The 12,073-nt window shown below is 52.0% G+C and overlaps 5 protein-coding genes across 5 annotated transcripts; all 5 read right to left on the bottom strand.

Annotated features, from left to right (window-relative positions):
• Window positions 1-225: 225 nt before the first annotated feature.
• On the bottom strand, window positions 226-711 carry EDD37DRAFT_4263 (uncharacterized protein). Its single transcript, XM_062812620.1, has one exon. It carries the CDS (start codon window positions 604-606, stop codon window positions 346-348), a length of 261 nt encoding a protein of 86 aa, XP_062674284.1. The 5' UTR covers window positions 607-711; the 3' UTR covers window positions 226-345.
• Window positions 349-2,499, bottom strand: EDD37DRAFT_614322 (actin-like protein 4). The gene is made up of 2 exons (XM_062815531.1): window positions 2,263-2,499; window positions 349-2,173 (listed from the first exon to the last, which is right to left on the bottom strand). Exons 1-2 carry the CDS (start codon window positions 2,315-2,317, stop codon window positions 816-818), a joined length of 1,413 nt encoding a protein of 470 aa, XP_062674285.1. The 5' UTR covers window positions 2,318-2,499; the 3' UTR covers window positions 349-815.
• EDD37DRAFT_614325 (ubiquitin thiolesterase) lies at window positions 2,500-7,749 on the bottom strand. The gene is made up of 2 exons (XM_062815532.1): window positions 3,628-7,749; window positions 2,500-3,577 (listed from the first exon to the last, which is right to left on the bottom strand). Exons 1-2 carry the CDS (start codon window positions 7,403-7,405, stop codon window positions 2,799-2,801), a joined length of 4,557 nt encoding a protein of 1,518 aa, XP_062674286.1. The 5' UTR covers window positions 7,406-7,749; the 3' UTR covers window positions 2,500-2,798.
• EDD37DRAFT_614327 (sorting nexin-41) lies at window positions 7,750-10,351 on the bottom strand. Its single transcript, XM_062815533.1, has 5 exons — window positions 10,105-10,351; window positions 9,794-10,053; window positions 9,480-9,746; window positions 8,239-9,426; window positions 7,750-8,183 (listed from the first exon to the last, which is right to left on the bottom strand). The coding sequence occupies exons 1-5, from the start codon at window positions 10,196-10,198 to the stop codon at window positions 8,088-8,090; spliced, it is 1,905 nt and encodes a 634-aa protein (XP_062674287.1). The 5' UTR covers window positions 10,199-10,351; the 3' UTR covers window positions 7,750-8,087.
• A 450-nt stretch (window positions 10,352-10,801) lies between these two features.
• EDD37DRAFT_4337 (uncharacterized protein) lies at window positions 10,802-11,795 on the bottom strand. The gene has a single exon (XM_062812700.1). The coding sequence runs from the start codon at window positions 11,496-11,498 to the stop codon at window positions 10,881-10,883; it is 618 nt and encodes a 205-aa protein (XP_062674288.1). The 5' UTR covers window positions 11,499-11,795; the 3' UTR covers window positions 10,802-10,880.
• Between the last annotated feature and the right edge of the window lie 278 nt (window positions 11,796-12,073).

The following is a 12,073-nucleotide window of genomic DNA, read 5'->3' on the forward strand; positions in this document are numbered from 1 at the left end:
GTAACCGAAGGACTGGAACTGAACCGAACTACTGCATAGTGGAAAAGGATTGACAGGTGCAGTGCATGTGTGGTGGGGGAAACACCACTTGCTGTGGTAGAAGGAAATGTGGATGAATGTGGAAGAACAAACCCAAGCGAGAACAAATGGGAAAATGCACCAGTGTCGATGCTAAGAAAGAAATAAGCAGATGTCAGAAAACAGACTTGCCAGTGCAGTGTGTTTCACAAGGATTACTCGTACTACTCTGTACTTCCTCCCATCACTGACCCAGCACTCTGGTTCACCTACCAAGCACCATGTTCTGGATCTCATTGTGGCTTGCATGAAAATGAGGAGAATGCTTCAGGTGTTGGTAAACTCATGCACTGCCCATGCTACTTGCATGTTACCGTCGGCCAATGGATTCCCTCTTCCACCACACTCCAATGCGCATCCATGTCGATGATCGATAACTAACGATGTTACGCGTATCCATGTCCATGTCTTTCTCACCGCTGCCCACAATCCCCTCATAAATGTTACAAGGGACAATAGAATACGATGTGCTGTGATCCCTAGTCTAATGCAAGGCCACCGGACCTGTATCTTCGGTATGCATTGCATTCTCTCCGTTTTTCAGACCCTGTGTCTGGTTCCCAGGCAATACCACGGATGCCATACAGTAGTAGATCACCCCAGACCCCAGAAATGATCGCATTCTTGATCTTCGACGTGAGCAGCCTTGTTTTGTGATCCCGCCATGCAGTTTACCCTTTAATGCTACCCGCCGTACCAAAAACAAAAACACCACACGCCCAACCCATGAGTTCCGTTCACTTGCACCGCTTCTCAACAATGCTCGGCCCATGCTCTTCGTACTCCTTCTTCGATATCCACATCTGGTGAAACGTCCCCAGACTGGCCACGATGCTCCCTCCAATCCAGCTCCCAAACTTCCGTTCCACCGGCATGCCCGAAGCTTGAATCCTCACCCGCGCACTCGGATACATCTTGCTGAGTTCCTGTTGTATCCGCTCCGGCAGTCCACGAATCAGTGACCCTGACCCCGTAATCACCACATTTCCCAGCAAAAACGGTCGAATATCAACATCCACCTGACTCAACGACGCCTTGACCAATCCGGGAACCGTCTGCTGAGCATCCGGCGCCGGGTACGTGTCGTCTCCGCCATCGTAATAACACTGCCCGTCGAACATGCTCTCCACGACCCTAAACCGCTCCGCAGAGAACGTCTGATTATATCCGTCCGGGAACTCAAACGGTTGCGCAAACTGTTGCTCCCGCGCCAGTGCTTCTCCTTGTCCTCGAAATGGGGTATTTGGGTTCGTCCATGCCTGCAGCGCAATCTCTTTGAACTCCAGCACCACTTTCGCCTCCTGGTATCGTCGAAAGCTCGCATCTGGCGCCTTGAACCCCTCGGGAAACGTCTTCAAGATCGCATTCGCCGACTGTCCCGCGTCGACCGGCTGCTTCGCTTGCACAAGGTAATGTGGCGTGATATTGATGGCTCCAGACTCGTTGCTCGCAAGCATACTCCGCACCTGGCTCGACAAGTAGTTTCCACCAATATTCGCCCTCGTTACGCCCTTTTTCAAAATCATCCCGTCGTGCACCGGCGTCACAGAGACCTGCGTGGCTCCAAAATCCATCACCAGCGCCGTAGGTTTGCCCGCAGCGAAAGCGCCCATCACGCCCGTTCGGCCCAGATAGAACGCTGGCGCGGCCCACGATTCGAGCGCGATTTCCGCACACTTTTCCCGAGCCTTAGCTGAGTTCCACGACGGCTCCGTCATGAACAAGGGGTGGTCCTCCAGACATCGTTCCGTGTCCACGGCATCGGCCATGGCTTTTTGTAGATCTGGCACCGATTTCGGCTCGTTGAGCCACTCTTGTAGAGCGCGATTCGGTCGGACGCCTGTGAGTTTGTGTGCGAATGAGAATTTCCACAGCGCCTCCGCCGCATCCCAGTCCTCCACTATGCCATCTTTGTTCATAGGATTCTTAATCTCAACTCCTTCCCGCGGCACATCGATGACATGGTCCCCGAATAAGCGTTGCGATCCGGTAGATGCGTAGAATGTAGGGACTATCGATTTGGGTGTGTCTTCTCCTGCAAAGCCGGCGCGCACACTGGAAAAGCCAGGGTCGAGCACCAGCGCAGAAACTTCATCTGTGTACACGTTGTGTTAGCTTGAGGTCTTGCAGCACCAGCACGCTGCCAGGGCCGTCGGCGCATTGTCACGATGGGAAACTTCATACCTCCAGCATATTCGGCCGCTTTGGGCTCGTCTCTCGATGTCAAGGCTGTCGCCATGGCGCCTGCAGACTCCCCAAACAACAAAGAGACTCAGGTAAGCATCAATCACTCCGAAAGGTTCCGTCAGTCAAATTGAGGAGACGTATCGAAACCAACACGCTTCTCGTTCAAAAGTGAAGGCCGCAAACGCGACAAACACGGCGCCAAGCCTAACCTGGCCTGCGCTGCCTCTCCAATTCCACCTCATGTTTTGAAGTTTATTCGCTATCTACACGGAGTACTTCGCAGTGGGGCCTATGCTGTCAGTCTATCATGCTGAGCTCTATTGATGCAAGCATGAACTTAATACAGCGCATATCATGCCCTGAGACACCGACAATAAGGATCTGGCTCCCATCCAATGCTCGTCAATACAATAAGGCTCGTCATTGACCACGGACAAGTGGCAGCCATCCTCATCTTCCGTGTTCAAACCAAACAACGCCCTCAGACCATGCTGCCTGGCCCCAAATGCGACCAAGCCCAAAGAGCCACCACATCATTTCTTTGCCGGATGAAATGTGAGTTCATCGTTGTTTGCTGGATCAGCTTTGAGTTCCACAACAGGAGGGTCGTCATCATCGTAATCCATCTCCATCCCAGGAACCTCTGGAGGTGGCGCACTCTCCCGCAGCCCACGAGGGGCATAATCATCCCCAGGCTCTACCGCCTCACTGTACACGAGATCTCCTTCCTCCGCCAGCGAACTCCTTGCAGGACTTCCTGCCAGACCCTCTACCCTCGTACTGTCATTCGAACTGCCTTTGTCGCCAAACATGCCGTCCTCTGATGGTGCCGGGGCACGCTGAGTGAGTCGATTAAAACCCCAGCTAGCCTCAAATGTGTTGACTCGGCCTGGCGATTCCAGCGACACTCCTTCGTCTTCTTCGTCATATGGCGGCAGGATATCATCCGCCTGCATTGCTGACACGGTCAAGTTCTGCGGACTTTCGTTGCCGGCTAGTAGATCTTGATCCTGGTGTTCTTCCTCCATTGCCGAGCCACCCACTCCCACGCGGTGACCTGGACCGACTACGAAAGCGCTCGACAACCCAGAGTGGGAGGAGTCGCCGAGACGCCGACCTTCCCCCGCCACTGGTGATGGCTCGCGTGAGCCGCGGGGCGCCTCAGAGTCGGCTTCTGCATCGTTGCTGGCTTCCAACAATTCCTGTAATTTCTCGCCCCCTAAAGGGTGTTCCGACCGTCGGCGATAGAACAGAAGGTATGCAGCACTAGTGACAACCGACCGCGAGTCTTGTTTGGCTGAAACGTGCGAATCTAGTGGGGTAATTAGAGCAAAGTCAACGAAACGAGGTCATTGTGCTTACCGTTATACTCGTACCAACCGTTGTTGAAAAAATTCTTCGCGTAAGCCGTATAGTGGCCCCCTCCCAAGCCACCGTAGTGGTTGTCCACCGCGACCAGGTCATAAATCAAGCTCTTCCCGTCTTGTTGATCTCGGACCATACTAGAAAGGTCGAGCCCTTCGACGGGATACTCGACCTTGACCTCCAGCTTGTCGCGGAAATTTCGGTTGGAGCTGAAGCGCTTCAGGTGCATAACCAGGATATCTGGGGCTTTCCACAACTCAAACGTCTTCTCAGCACGACGGTGTTCCTTGCATCGGGGACAGTACCATGCGTTTTGTTCAGACAATGTCTCGGATTTGCCATACTCATTCAGGCAGTCTTCCAGCGTGATACCGTTCTTCTTGCGACTTGACCGCTGGGCACGTTTTGCCACCAATTCCTCATCGTGAAGGAGCTCTACGCTCTTCCACGTGGGGGCCCCACGCATCTCGTCTTCGTCCTCCTCCGTCCCTGCGAACAATGCGTCATGCGCATCCAGATTCCAGTCTAGCACAATAGCTTCACCTGGTCGAATCAATTCTTTCCCAGTAGACTTGGGCAGTGGTTGTGGCGGGGGCGGCGGTGTCCGCCGTGGAATGCGCTTCCCGAACTTTTTGCCCCTCCTCGACTGTCTTTGAGCCTTCTTCGATTTGGGGTTTCGAGACTTGAAATCATGTAAGGGGGGCAGCTCAGAATCCGAGTCTTGCCCCGCAGGTGGGATGGGGCTGAAGTTCGAGTCGGAGCCCGAATCGTTGCTGTCGGGAGCAGTGTCATCGTGTTCGCTATCCGCAAGCTCATCTTCGCTAGTCATAGAGCCATTGTCTCCATTGCCCAACGCGGAGGATGAGTTCGACTTGGCATGACGCGAGACAGGTTTCGGAATACGTGTATCGATAAGATCGTACTCTTGTGATTCGGAGATCTGGTTCCAGCCAGTGGGAATACCTTCACCCGTAGCTGTCACATGAACGGTGAATAGCTGTCGAAGCTGGCGAGGGATCGTCGAGCTCTGTGCATCTGGTGATTGAGAATTCGTCTCGGGAGCCTGACTGACATCGCGCATAGAAACGTCCACCAGTCCATCTTCTCCTTGTACAGACGAAGCAACAGGTAGATTCGACCCAGAGCTTGACATGTCATCCGTCATTATCACAGAGTCAGACTCTTCAGGCGTGGGTACACCGTCTTCGAATGCACCTTTATCGCCTTCAAATATGTTCTTCGTCGTCATAGGAGCAATTTTCTCAAGAATCTTCTTCAGAAGACCGTCATACGTTGCTCTATCTTCGCGGCTGAGAACAAGATAAGTTGGTTGACCGAAGAATGGTTTCGAGGATACTCTGGAACCCGGACTCTTTACCAATCTATTGTACAGCGGCACCAGCAGGCGGTCTGCTTCCGGACTGTCTGCTTCCACCAACTCGTCCTCTGCATCACGGCTAAGCGTGTAGAGAGAAAACTTCTTGTTCTTATCAGGATTGTAGTTGGTAGGAACATCTTCCAGCTCATAGACGCATATGACGTCCCCGCTTTGGATGTTGGCTTCTGAAATGATGGTGTTGTTGTCGAATATTTTGTAGATCTTGTTCTTGTAAGACTCTGCGACCAGCATTCGTGTCACATCTGCATGCGTCCTTGTGGCAACAAATTCTTTCAGCGCTTTGATACTCGAGTGTTTGTCAATATCCACATCGATCCTGATGGGACGTTTGTGAAGTGGAAAGTATAAGACCTCTTTCTGCCAATTGTTCTCAATTGGCAGCTGCAGAGTGAGGTTATTGAACGGGTCAAAAATGATGCTCACTTTCTGGCATACAGGACAGGTCAATGTTGACTTGTACATCCCAGCAAACAGATCTGTAATGACGGAGTCATTCCTCGCTGTATAGATGTCCCAGCACTTGTCGGCAAAAGCCTTGAGCGCGGCCGTATCTTGCACCATCTCGTCGGTTGAATCAGGCTTTTCAATGTAAGGCTTCTTATGGATGCGATTGAGATCTTCTTGAAGACCGTCAAGGAGGAAGAGTAGGAACTCTTGTGAATCTTGCTGCTGGTAGCCCGAGAAACTGGACCCATATTTACCGATAACAGCCTTGAATCTGCTAGGATTCGTAGAACTTGCATTCTCATCGTAGATCTGATGGACCAGACCAGCATATGCTCTGGCAACTTCTCCATGATGGCCGAGGGGGTTGTCCACATTAAGGTCCCTCTTCCACTGGTCATGAAGGAAGTATTGGCTCAATTCTTCAACGCTCCGTATGCATTGCAGGGCTGAGTTCATGTAGCAGGTGTTCCCGAGATTGCTCAATCCAGTGATACCGCGCGGTCTTCCGTCTCTCTTTTGTCGTCCTCGGGTCATCATACCAGGAGCCGGGCTGGATCTGCCACTTGGAGTGAGGTTCTTCGCGGTATTCTTGAGTCCCCTGCCTAGACTGAGTTTTGTACTCTCGCTAGGCCATTCGTCTTTGCCGGGTTTCTGTTCTTCCAAGACAATCACTTCGTCTCGTCCAAGCCCGAGAAACCCAAGGGTAGACTTCCCGTTGTACTTAGCATCTGCGGTAAGATCTGCTTGGTTGAGGAGCTCACGTTGCTCACCGTCAGTGAGATGAGCAAAGGTATTGACGTCGAGAAGCATTCTGTCGCCCGCACTAGCAACGAGTTCTGCTCCTGGTGCGGGAGATGCACTCCTGGAAGCAGCGGGTGTCAGGATACCTGAAGCACTTGTACTCTTCAAACCGCCCAGTATCTTCCATACTCGTACTTTGGTTTTCATATCAATACGGACCAACTCCTTCCCCTTCTTCAACCACTCCATGAAGGGTGTGTTTTTCGATGCGAGCATACGTTGTGGTGAAAGGTCCTTTTCACGTTGAGTTCTTGGTGTATGCTCGGCCGGAATTTTGAGAAAGGAGAATATTGGAGGAGACAACTCCCAGATCACATGGGGGGCAGAGTCCGGCATGCTTTCATTATGCGCGTACCTGGTGATCACCGGAGAGTCCTTCGCCAGGCCGTACCAAGATATAACCAAATCCCACGCTTCTTGAGGCGCCACTATGAAATCCTCGGTGATCATAAGGCCGGGTCGGAGTGGAACATATGGTTCTCCTGCTTCGTCGAGAAGTCGGTTGGACTCCTCAATCACCATTGCAAGATCCGAGCAGTCCACAGGGCCAACCTCGCCTTCGGTGGCAGCCTTCTCCATTTTCCCATTCTCTTTGCCATGCGAAGCACGGGCTTGCACTCTTTGAAACCATTTTTTTGATAGCAAGAAGCCCTTTTCGCCCTCGCGCAGTTCTGCTTCCACAATTTGTGTGACCTTCGCGATTTGGTCGTCTATGAGAGGGATCGAGGTCGCAGTAGGGGCCATGTCGGTGTTTAAAGACGTTGCCGCAGTGGACTGGTTCGACGAACTTGGAATGAGGGAGTCGGAGGTCGAACTGCCACTGTTGTCGGACGCAGACTGCTGCACCGCTCTTGGATCACTCTTATGCGCAAGGGCTGACTTGTCAAGATGTCTCAGTCCCGTATCTTGTTGTTTTGCTTTTGAGTCTGTGGTCGACGCCGTGTCCGTGGTGACGGGCGTGAACCCGGTAGATTGATTGTCGTCCATCTCCACGTCACTTGGATACGTCTCCCGCTCTTGGGCTCCCATGTCAGACGCCGGCCTCTTTACAGCTGGGGATGCGGATCGCAAATGCCTGCCTAAATCATCCTTGGACTGTGAGAGTTGTTGTTTTTGAGGTGCGGGCATGTCCCGGCAGGGATTGCTCGGAGAGTGCAGGAGGGATGAGGTCCGAAGCCTATGCCAGGACCATCTGCAGCGGTAGGGAAAAGGCGAAGGAAAAGATTGGGATAGTGAGGGTTTGAATTTACGGCAGGCAAGGTGGGCCGCCTTCTTTGATGTTGCGGCGGACCAGCGTAAGTGCAGGCTCCCCACCGAGGCCAAACGACTGAGTGAATGAGCAATCCCGATGTCAGAATGACCGAAGAAGTGGGCAGGCGCCGCGATCCAACCTCAAAGTGAACGAAAGTTTGGTTCTGATTCTTTATTGCAGTCCAGAGGTGACTTTACAGACTTGCTGTTGCTTGAAAATTGTACCTGACGTTCAAAAATCGTCCTGCGTCCGCTAAGGTGACCCGCAGATTTGTTGACGGCGGCTGCCCTGCGTCACACTGGAGTTTGGACCACCAGGTCTTTACTGTATAGCAACCTCAAAACACACATCACGACAATCAAATACTGGGAGCTTCGTCGTTTCCTCTCTTTATTAAGAGGCTCTCGCTGCCTCAAGGTATCGCTATTAAGGATTCACGTTTGTCCACCGAATAGACATTCCATGCATGCCTGCTATGCTTCCAGCGAAGATCTCCTTCACTTCCTTCGCGCATAACATGACAAGGTGCATTTCCTTTCTGATGGTGCTCTCTGCAGACTACCGTGAAACAATCTTATCGACCTCGTCTCTGGCCTCCCCCCATGACTCCAGGTTCTTTCGAGCCCATTCAATATGACATCTTGCATAGGCCACCTGATATAATTTGTTAGTCACAGAGATAATACTCAACAACAACAAGAAAGCTTACCATATATCTTTGAAGATCGTCTTCTTTCTCCTTTTGGAATCTCTTCAGGTCTCGCATAACGCCTTGCGTGGCATCTCGCACATCTTTCTCAGACACTTCGAGCGCTTGCTCAAGCTGTGTGAGGCTTTCTCTGGTTTTGCCAATTTGATCCCGGCGTGTTCTCTCCGGATCAACGTCCACGAAGCCATTCACTGCGTGTCTAAAACTGCCGAAGATTTTGTTGGTCACAAAATTTCCACTTGGAGATTTCCTGTGAGAGGTAGGGGAGGTGGACGGGTTAGGTTGGCCCTGCGCGGCAGAGGGAGGTGATGATGATGAAGCTTCTCCGTGAGTGGGTGGGAAATCAGAGTCAACAGATTCTGTCTCCTCGTGGCCCTCTCTACCCAGTCCTTGGCGGTCAGGAGGACTTCGTGCTGAAGCACTCGAGGTTGACCGTCTTGGTGGGCTTGATAACGTCGGCACGCTGCTGGCCAGATATGCGTCAATCCTCTTCGACTCCGCTTCGCTGCGCTCCAAAGCATCAAGGAGGCCTCGTTTCTTCTCCAGCTCTTCCCTGGTCATGTCCTGTTGCACTCTTTTGAGGACTCGATATCTCAAGACATTGCGCACAACTCCGGCGAATTGCGCGCTTTCCCGCATGGGTTCTGCGAACGTAGCTCCTAGACCCAGAGACAGTTCCTCCGTGGAAATATAAGTGCCGTCAACTGCCTGACCTACTTTTTCGATCGCGGTCGCAACTGTTGGCGACTGTTCCGAGAGTGAAAAGCCGTTATAACGTGCTCCCAACTCGGCAAGGTCAGAAGAGAGCTTGGTCAGGTGTTCGAGCGTTCGCCGATTGACCTTTTCTATGCTACCTTGCAATAGAAGCTCGAGCTCTCGTGTGGCGGCTTCGAAATTAATGAAGTAGGGGTCGAGATCTGTCTCGCTCAACTTGTCGGAAGCGACCGGGAAACGGCCAAAGATTTGGGGTCCCGGTATCGTGTGTGCAGCGGCTGATGGATAGGTCTGATCCGGGGGAGAGATGGGCGTACCGCTACTCGACGTTGGCCCTCCTGATCTGAGTTTGGCAGACGAAGCAGGCACAGGAAGCCAATTGTGTGCAGGAGTGGGATTGGCAGGATCCAAAGGAGGGGCCTTGAGGTTGTTTTTAGGTACTGATACGACTGGGTGAGCATGTAGGACTTCGTTCTGTATGGCGTTAGACATTGACAGGATTCTGTGGTAGAGTAGACGCGAAATACCCAGCTGGAATTAGGATCCAAAAACCTCCACCAGACGCCATCCTCAACAACATCCTTCATCCTCCGACACCGATTGAGAAACACCGCCAGCATGCGCTTTCGCTGATCGATTATACCAACATCTTCCTTGGCTTTGGTAGGCTTCGCGGCATAGTCTGCCATTGTATGCTTTTCAGGTATGGGAGGAATTACCAGTGTTGGGTGAAGGTTGACAAGAGCGGCACGCAAAGAACTGAACTCCGAGTATCTCCTGGCAACCTCAATATCCTGTCTTGATCAGCAAAAGGACCAGATTTCCTAGGACCACATCTTACGCCAGTACGGATCTTGTAAATGATATAGCCGCCATCTGAACTCTTTCCGGCGTCGGTAATGACGATATCTAAGTCGGGGTTCTCGTAAAGTATCTGCTGTACTCTACTATGATAACCGCCCTTTGGCGGAATATGCCCTGCCTCTGTGTGGGCGGTATAGTCTTCATCGTCATCTTCAGGGTGGTCGGGCTGGGACCCATATTGCGTCGGCTGTGTAGGAGAGGATTGCGAGGTATCTGGACTTGAGGGCTGATTTGAATCTGGTACTCTGAGTCAATGGTTGATCCTTCGTGCTACGCAATTGCACCTACAGGTGGTATCTAAACCTGGGTTCGTAGGTTCGCCGGCAGATTCCTGGTTGCTGTATGACCCGTATGGGTTGTTGTCTTCATCATCCTGCCACATGTCTCCGAATGACACTTTTGGACCAGACTGTGAGGCCGACGTTCGAGTCAAGTCAATGGCAGAGTAGTGCAAGGAATGGGTGCGATCGTTGAAAATTCAAGTGTCTGTCAAGATTCGTTCAACATTATGCCTGAAGCATGCGAAGTAGCCTAGTGACCTGCAAGGTGAATGCGCAGTGATGTCTCCATACTGCGGCGTCATTGGCCGATCGGCCCCAAAGCGCTTGGGCCACAGATTTTACAAGTAACGACAATCCATGAACTTTGTTTTCACGTTCAAAAGAACTCACATTGGTGCTCGTCGATATCCTACAATTGAGCAGAAATTTGCTGAATATCCCCAGGCACTTGAAAGTACCAATGATAGTGTCGACGATTACTTGTAGCACATTTTCCCCAGCTCCTTCCGATACACAACATGCCACAAGTCTTGCTCCTCTAAGCTCCATGCGTAGCCTTTCAGTGCTCTTGTCTAGCCACGACCGCAGCTCGCTTGTTATGCCAGAAAATCCTCTAGGAATATAATTCTGACCGAGCCTCTTAGATGTATGTGTTGCGGCTCGACGTGGTCTTGCCATGCTTCCTACGCAGCGCCCAAGCGTAAAAACGGCCCCTCCGGCTTGTGCAAACTGCTCTCAGTCTTCATGATTCCCACCACCTCCTCTTAGCCCCATTCCATAGCCCTATGCGTATCCTGGATGAGGTTGGACGTATGGCATGAGAGGCCCATTGACCATGGTAGGCTGCACGATCGAAGGGCCCATATTCGGTGGCGGCGCAGCATCAAGCGGCCTCGACCATGGCCAACCGTGAACGAACCAAACATTGGACCTCCGGCAACAGCACCATATGAGCATCCCCAAAAGCAGTAAACCTGCTAGAACAACTCCAACAATCAGACCCGCCTTCGCTCCCGCCGACCAAGTATGCCAACCACCTTGTTTTGGCTCTACAACATACACGATAACCGTTGGGCTCGAGGATGGTCCGGCTGCATTTGAGGTAGGTGTGAACGGTACAACCCATGTTGAGTAGATGCTGCCTTGCGTGTTTTGAAGGAAGATGTCAATTTCGGTGAGCGTGACGATTGAGGTCTCGGTCGCAACAGTACTTGGGGTGTATTTGGTGGTCGGTGCAAGTGGTGGCGATGCTGGTGGTGAGGTGATGGTGACTGTTTGACCGAACGTTGCCAGTACTGTGGTGGAAATATGGCTAGTGACGGTCGTTGTGAGAGCGCCAACGATCACTGTCGAAGCAAGTGCGGTGGTGGTGTCAGTTATTGTCTGTGTGACGAGCGACATGATGGGACGGCGATGCTTTGTGTGATGATGGCGATGTGGCAAGAGCAAGGTGAGAATTCTGTGGACAGAGAGCGGGAGGAGCGGCTCCCACGAGGTTGAGTGCTTAGGTGAATTGTCAATACCTGAGTCTGCCCTAATTTTCTGTCCATGGCATATGGCACATGGAGAATGGTACTAGTCAATCCCAGCAAATGCGCACCAGACAGGTCCTTGTGCATTTACCAGCTCCTGCAATATACACGTTGGCCAGATCAGAATGCTTGACACGCCCACTCAAAGAATCTTTAGTCACCGCCGACCCAATTAACAGCGCGTCCTTGTCCGACATTTCTTTATCTTCCAGTCACGGCCGGTGGACGACCCTCAGCTGCACGTTGTTCTCCCGCTTCCAGCATGACCAGCTGATCTTGCATCATTGGCATCCAAAATTTCCAGGCGCCATATATGCACAAGGGCGTTATCAGGAGGAAGCAGAGGGCAATTCCTAAACCAGGATTCATGCTGACACACGGGTGATAGTTGGATCGTGCTTTGGCATCAATAGTAGGTTAGCGAAGTCGTCGTTACTCCTGGCA

The sequence above is a fragment of the Exophiala viscosa genome (genome assembly GCF_022695815.1).
Source record: "Exophiala viscosa unplaced genomic scaffold EDD37scaffold_1, whole genome shotgun sequence".
Lineage (NCBI taxonomy): Eukaryota > Fungi > Ascomycota > Eurotiomycetes > Chaetothyriales > Herpotrichiellaceae > Exophiala > Exophiala viscosa.

Coding starts and splice junctions, on each gene's coding strand:
- EDD37DRAFT_614325 (XM_062815532.1), bottom strand. CDS start 7,405: ATGCCCGCACCTCAAAAACAACAACTCTCACAGTCCAAGGATGATTTA. Junction 3,578..3,627: donor CGGTTGGTACGAGTATAACG/GTAAGCACAATG, acceptor TTACCCCACTAG/ATTCGCACGTTTCAGCCAAA.
- EDD37DRAFT_614327 (XM_062815533.1), bottom strand. CDS start 10,198: ATGTGGCAGGATGATGAAGACAACAACCCATACGGGTCATACAGCAAC. Junction 10,054..10,104: donor CCCAGGTTTAGATACCACCT/GTAGGTGCAATT, acceptor TCAGAGTACCAG/ATTCAAATCAGCCCTCAAGT. Junction 8,184..8,238: donor ACGATCTTCAAAGATATATG/GTAAGCTTTCTT, acceptor AAATTATATCAG/GTGGCCTATGCAAGATGTCA.
- EDD37DRAFT_4263 (XM_062812620.1), bottom strand. CDS start 606: ATGCAATGCATACCGAAGATACAGGTCCGGTGGCCTTGCATTAGACTA.
- EDD37DRAFT_4337 (XM_062812700.1), bottom strand. CDS start 11,498: ATGTCGCTCGTCACACAGACAATAACTGACACCACCACCGCACTTGCT.
- EDD37DRAFT_614322 (XM_062815531.1), bottom strand. CDS start 2,317: ATGGCGACAGCCTTGACATCGAGAGACGAGCCCAAAGCGGCCGAATAT. Junction 2,174..2,262: donor AGCGGCCGAATATGCTGGAG/GTATGAAGTTTC, acceptor ACGTGTACACAG/ATGAAGTTTCTGCGCTGGTG.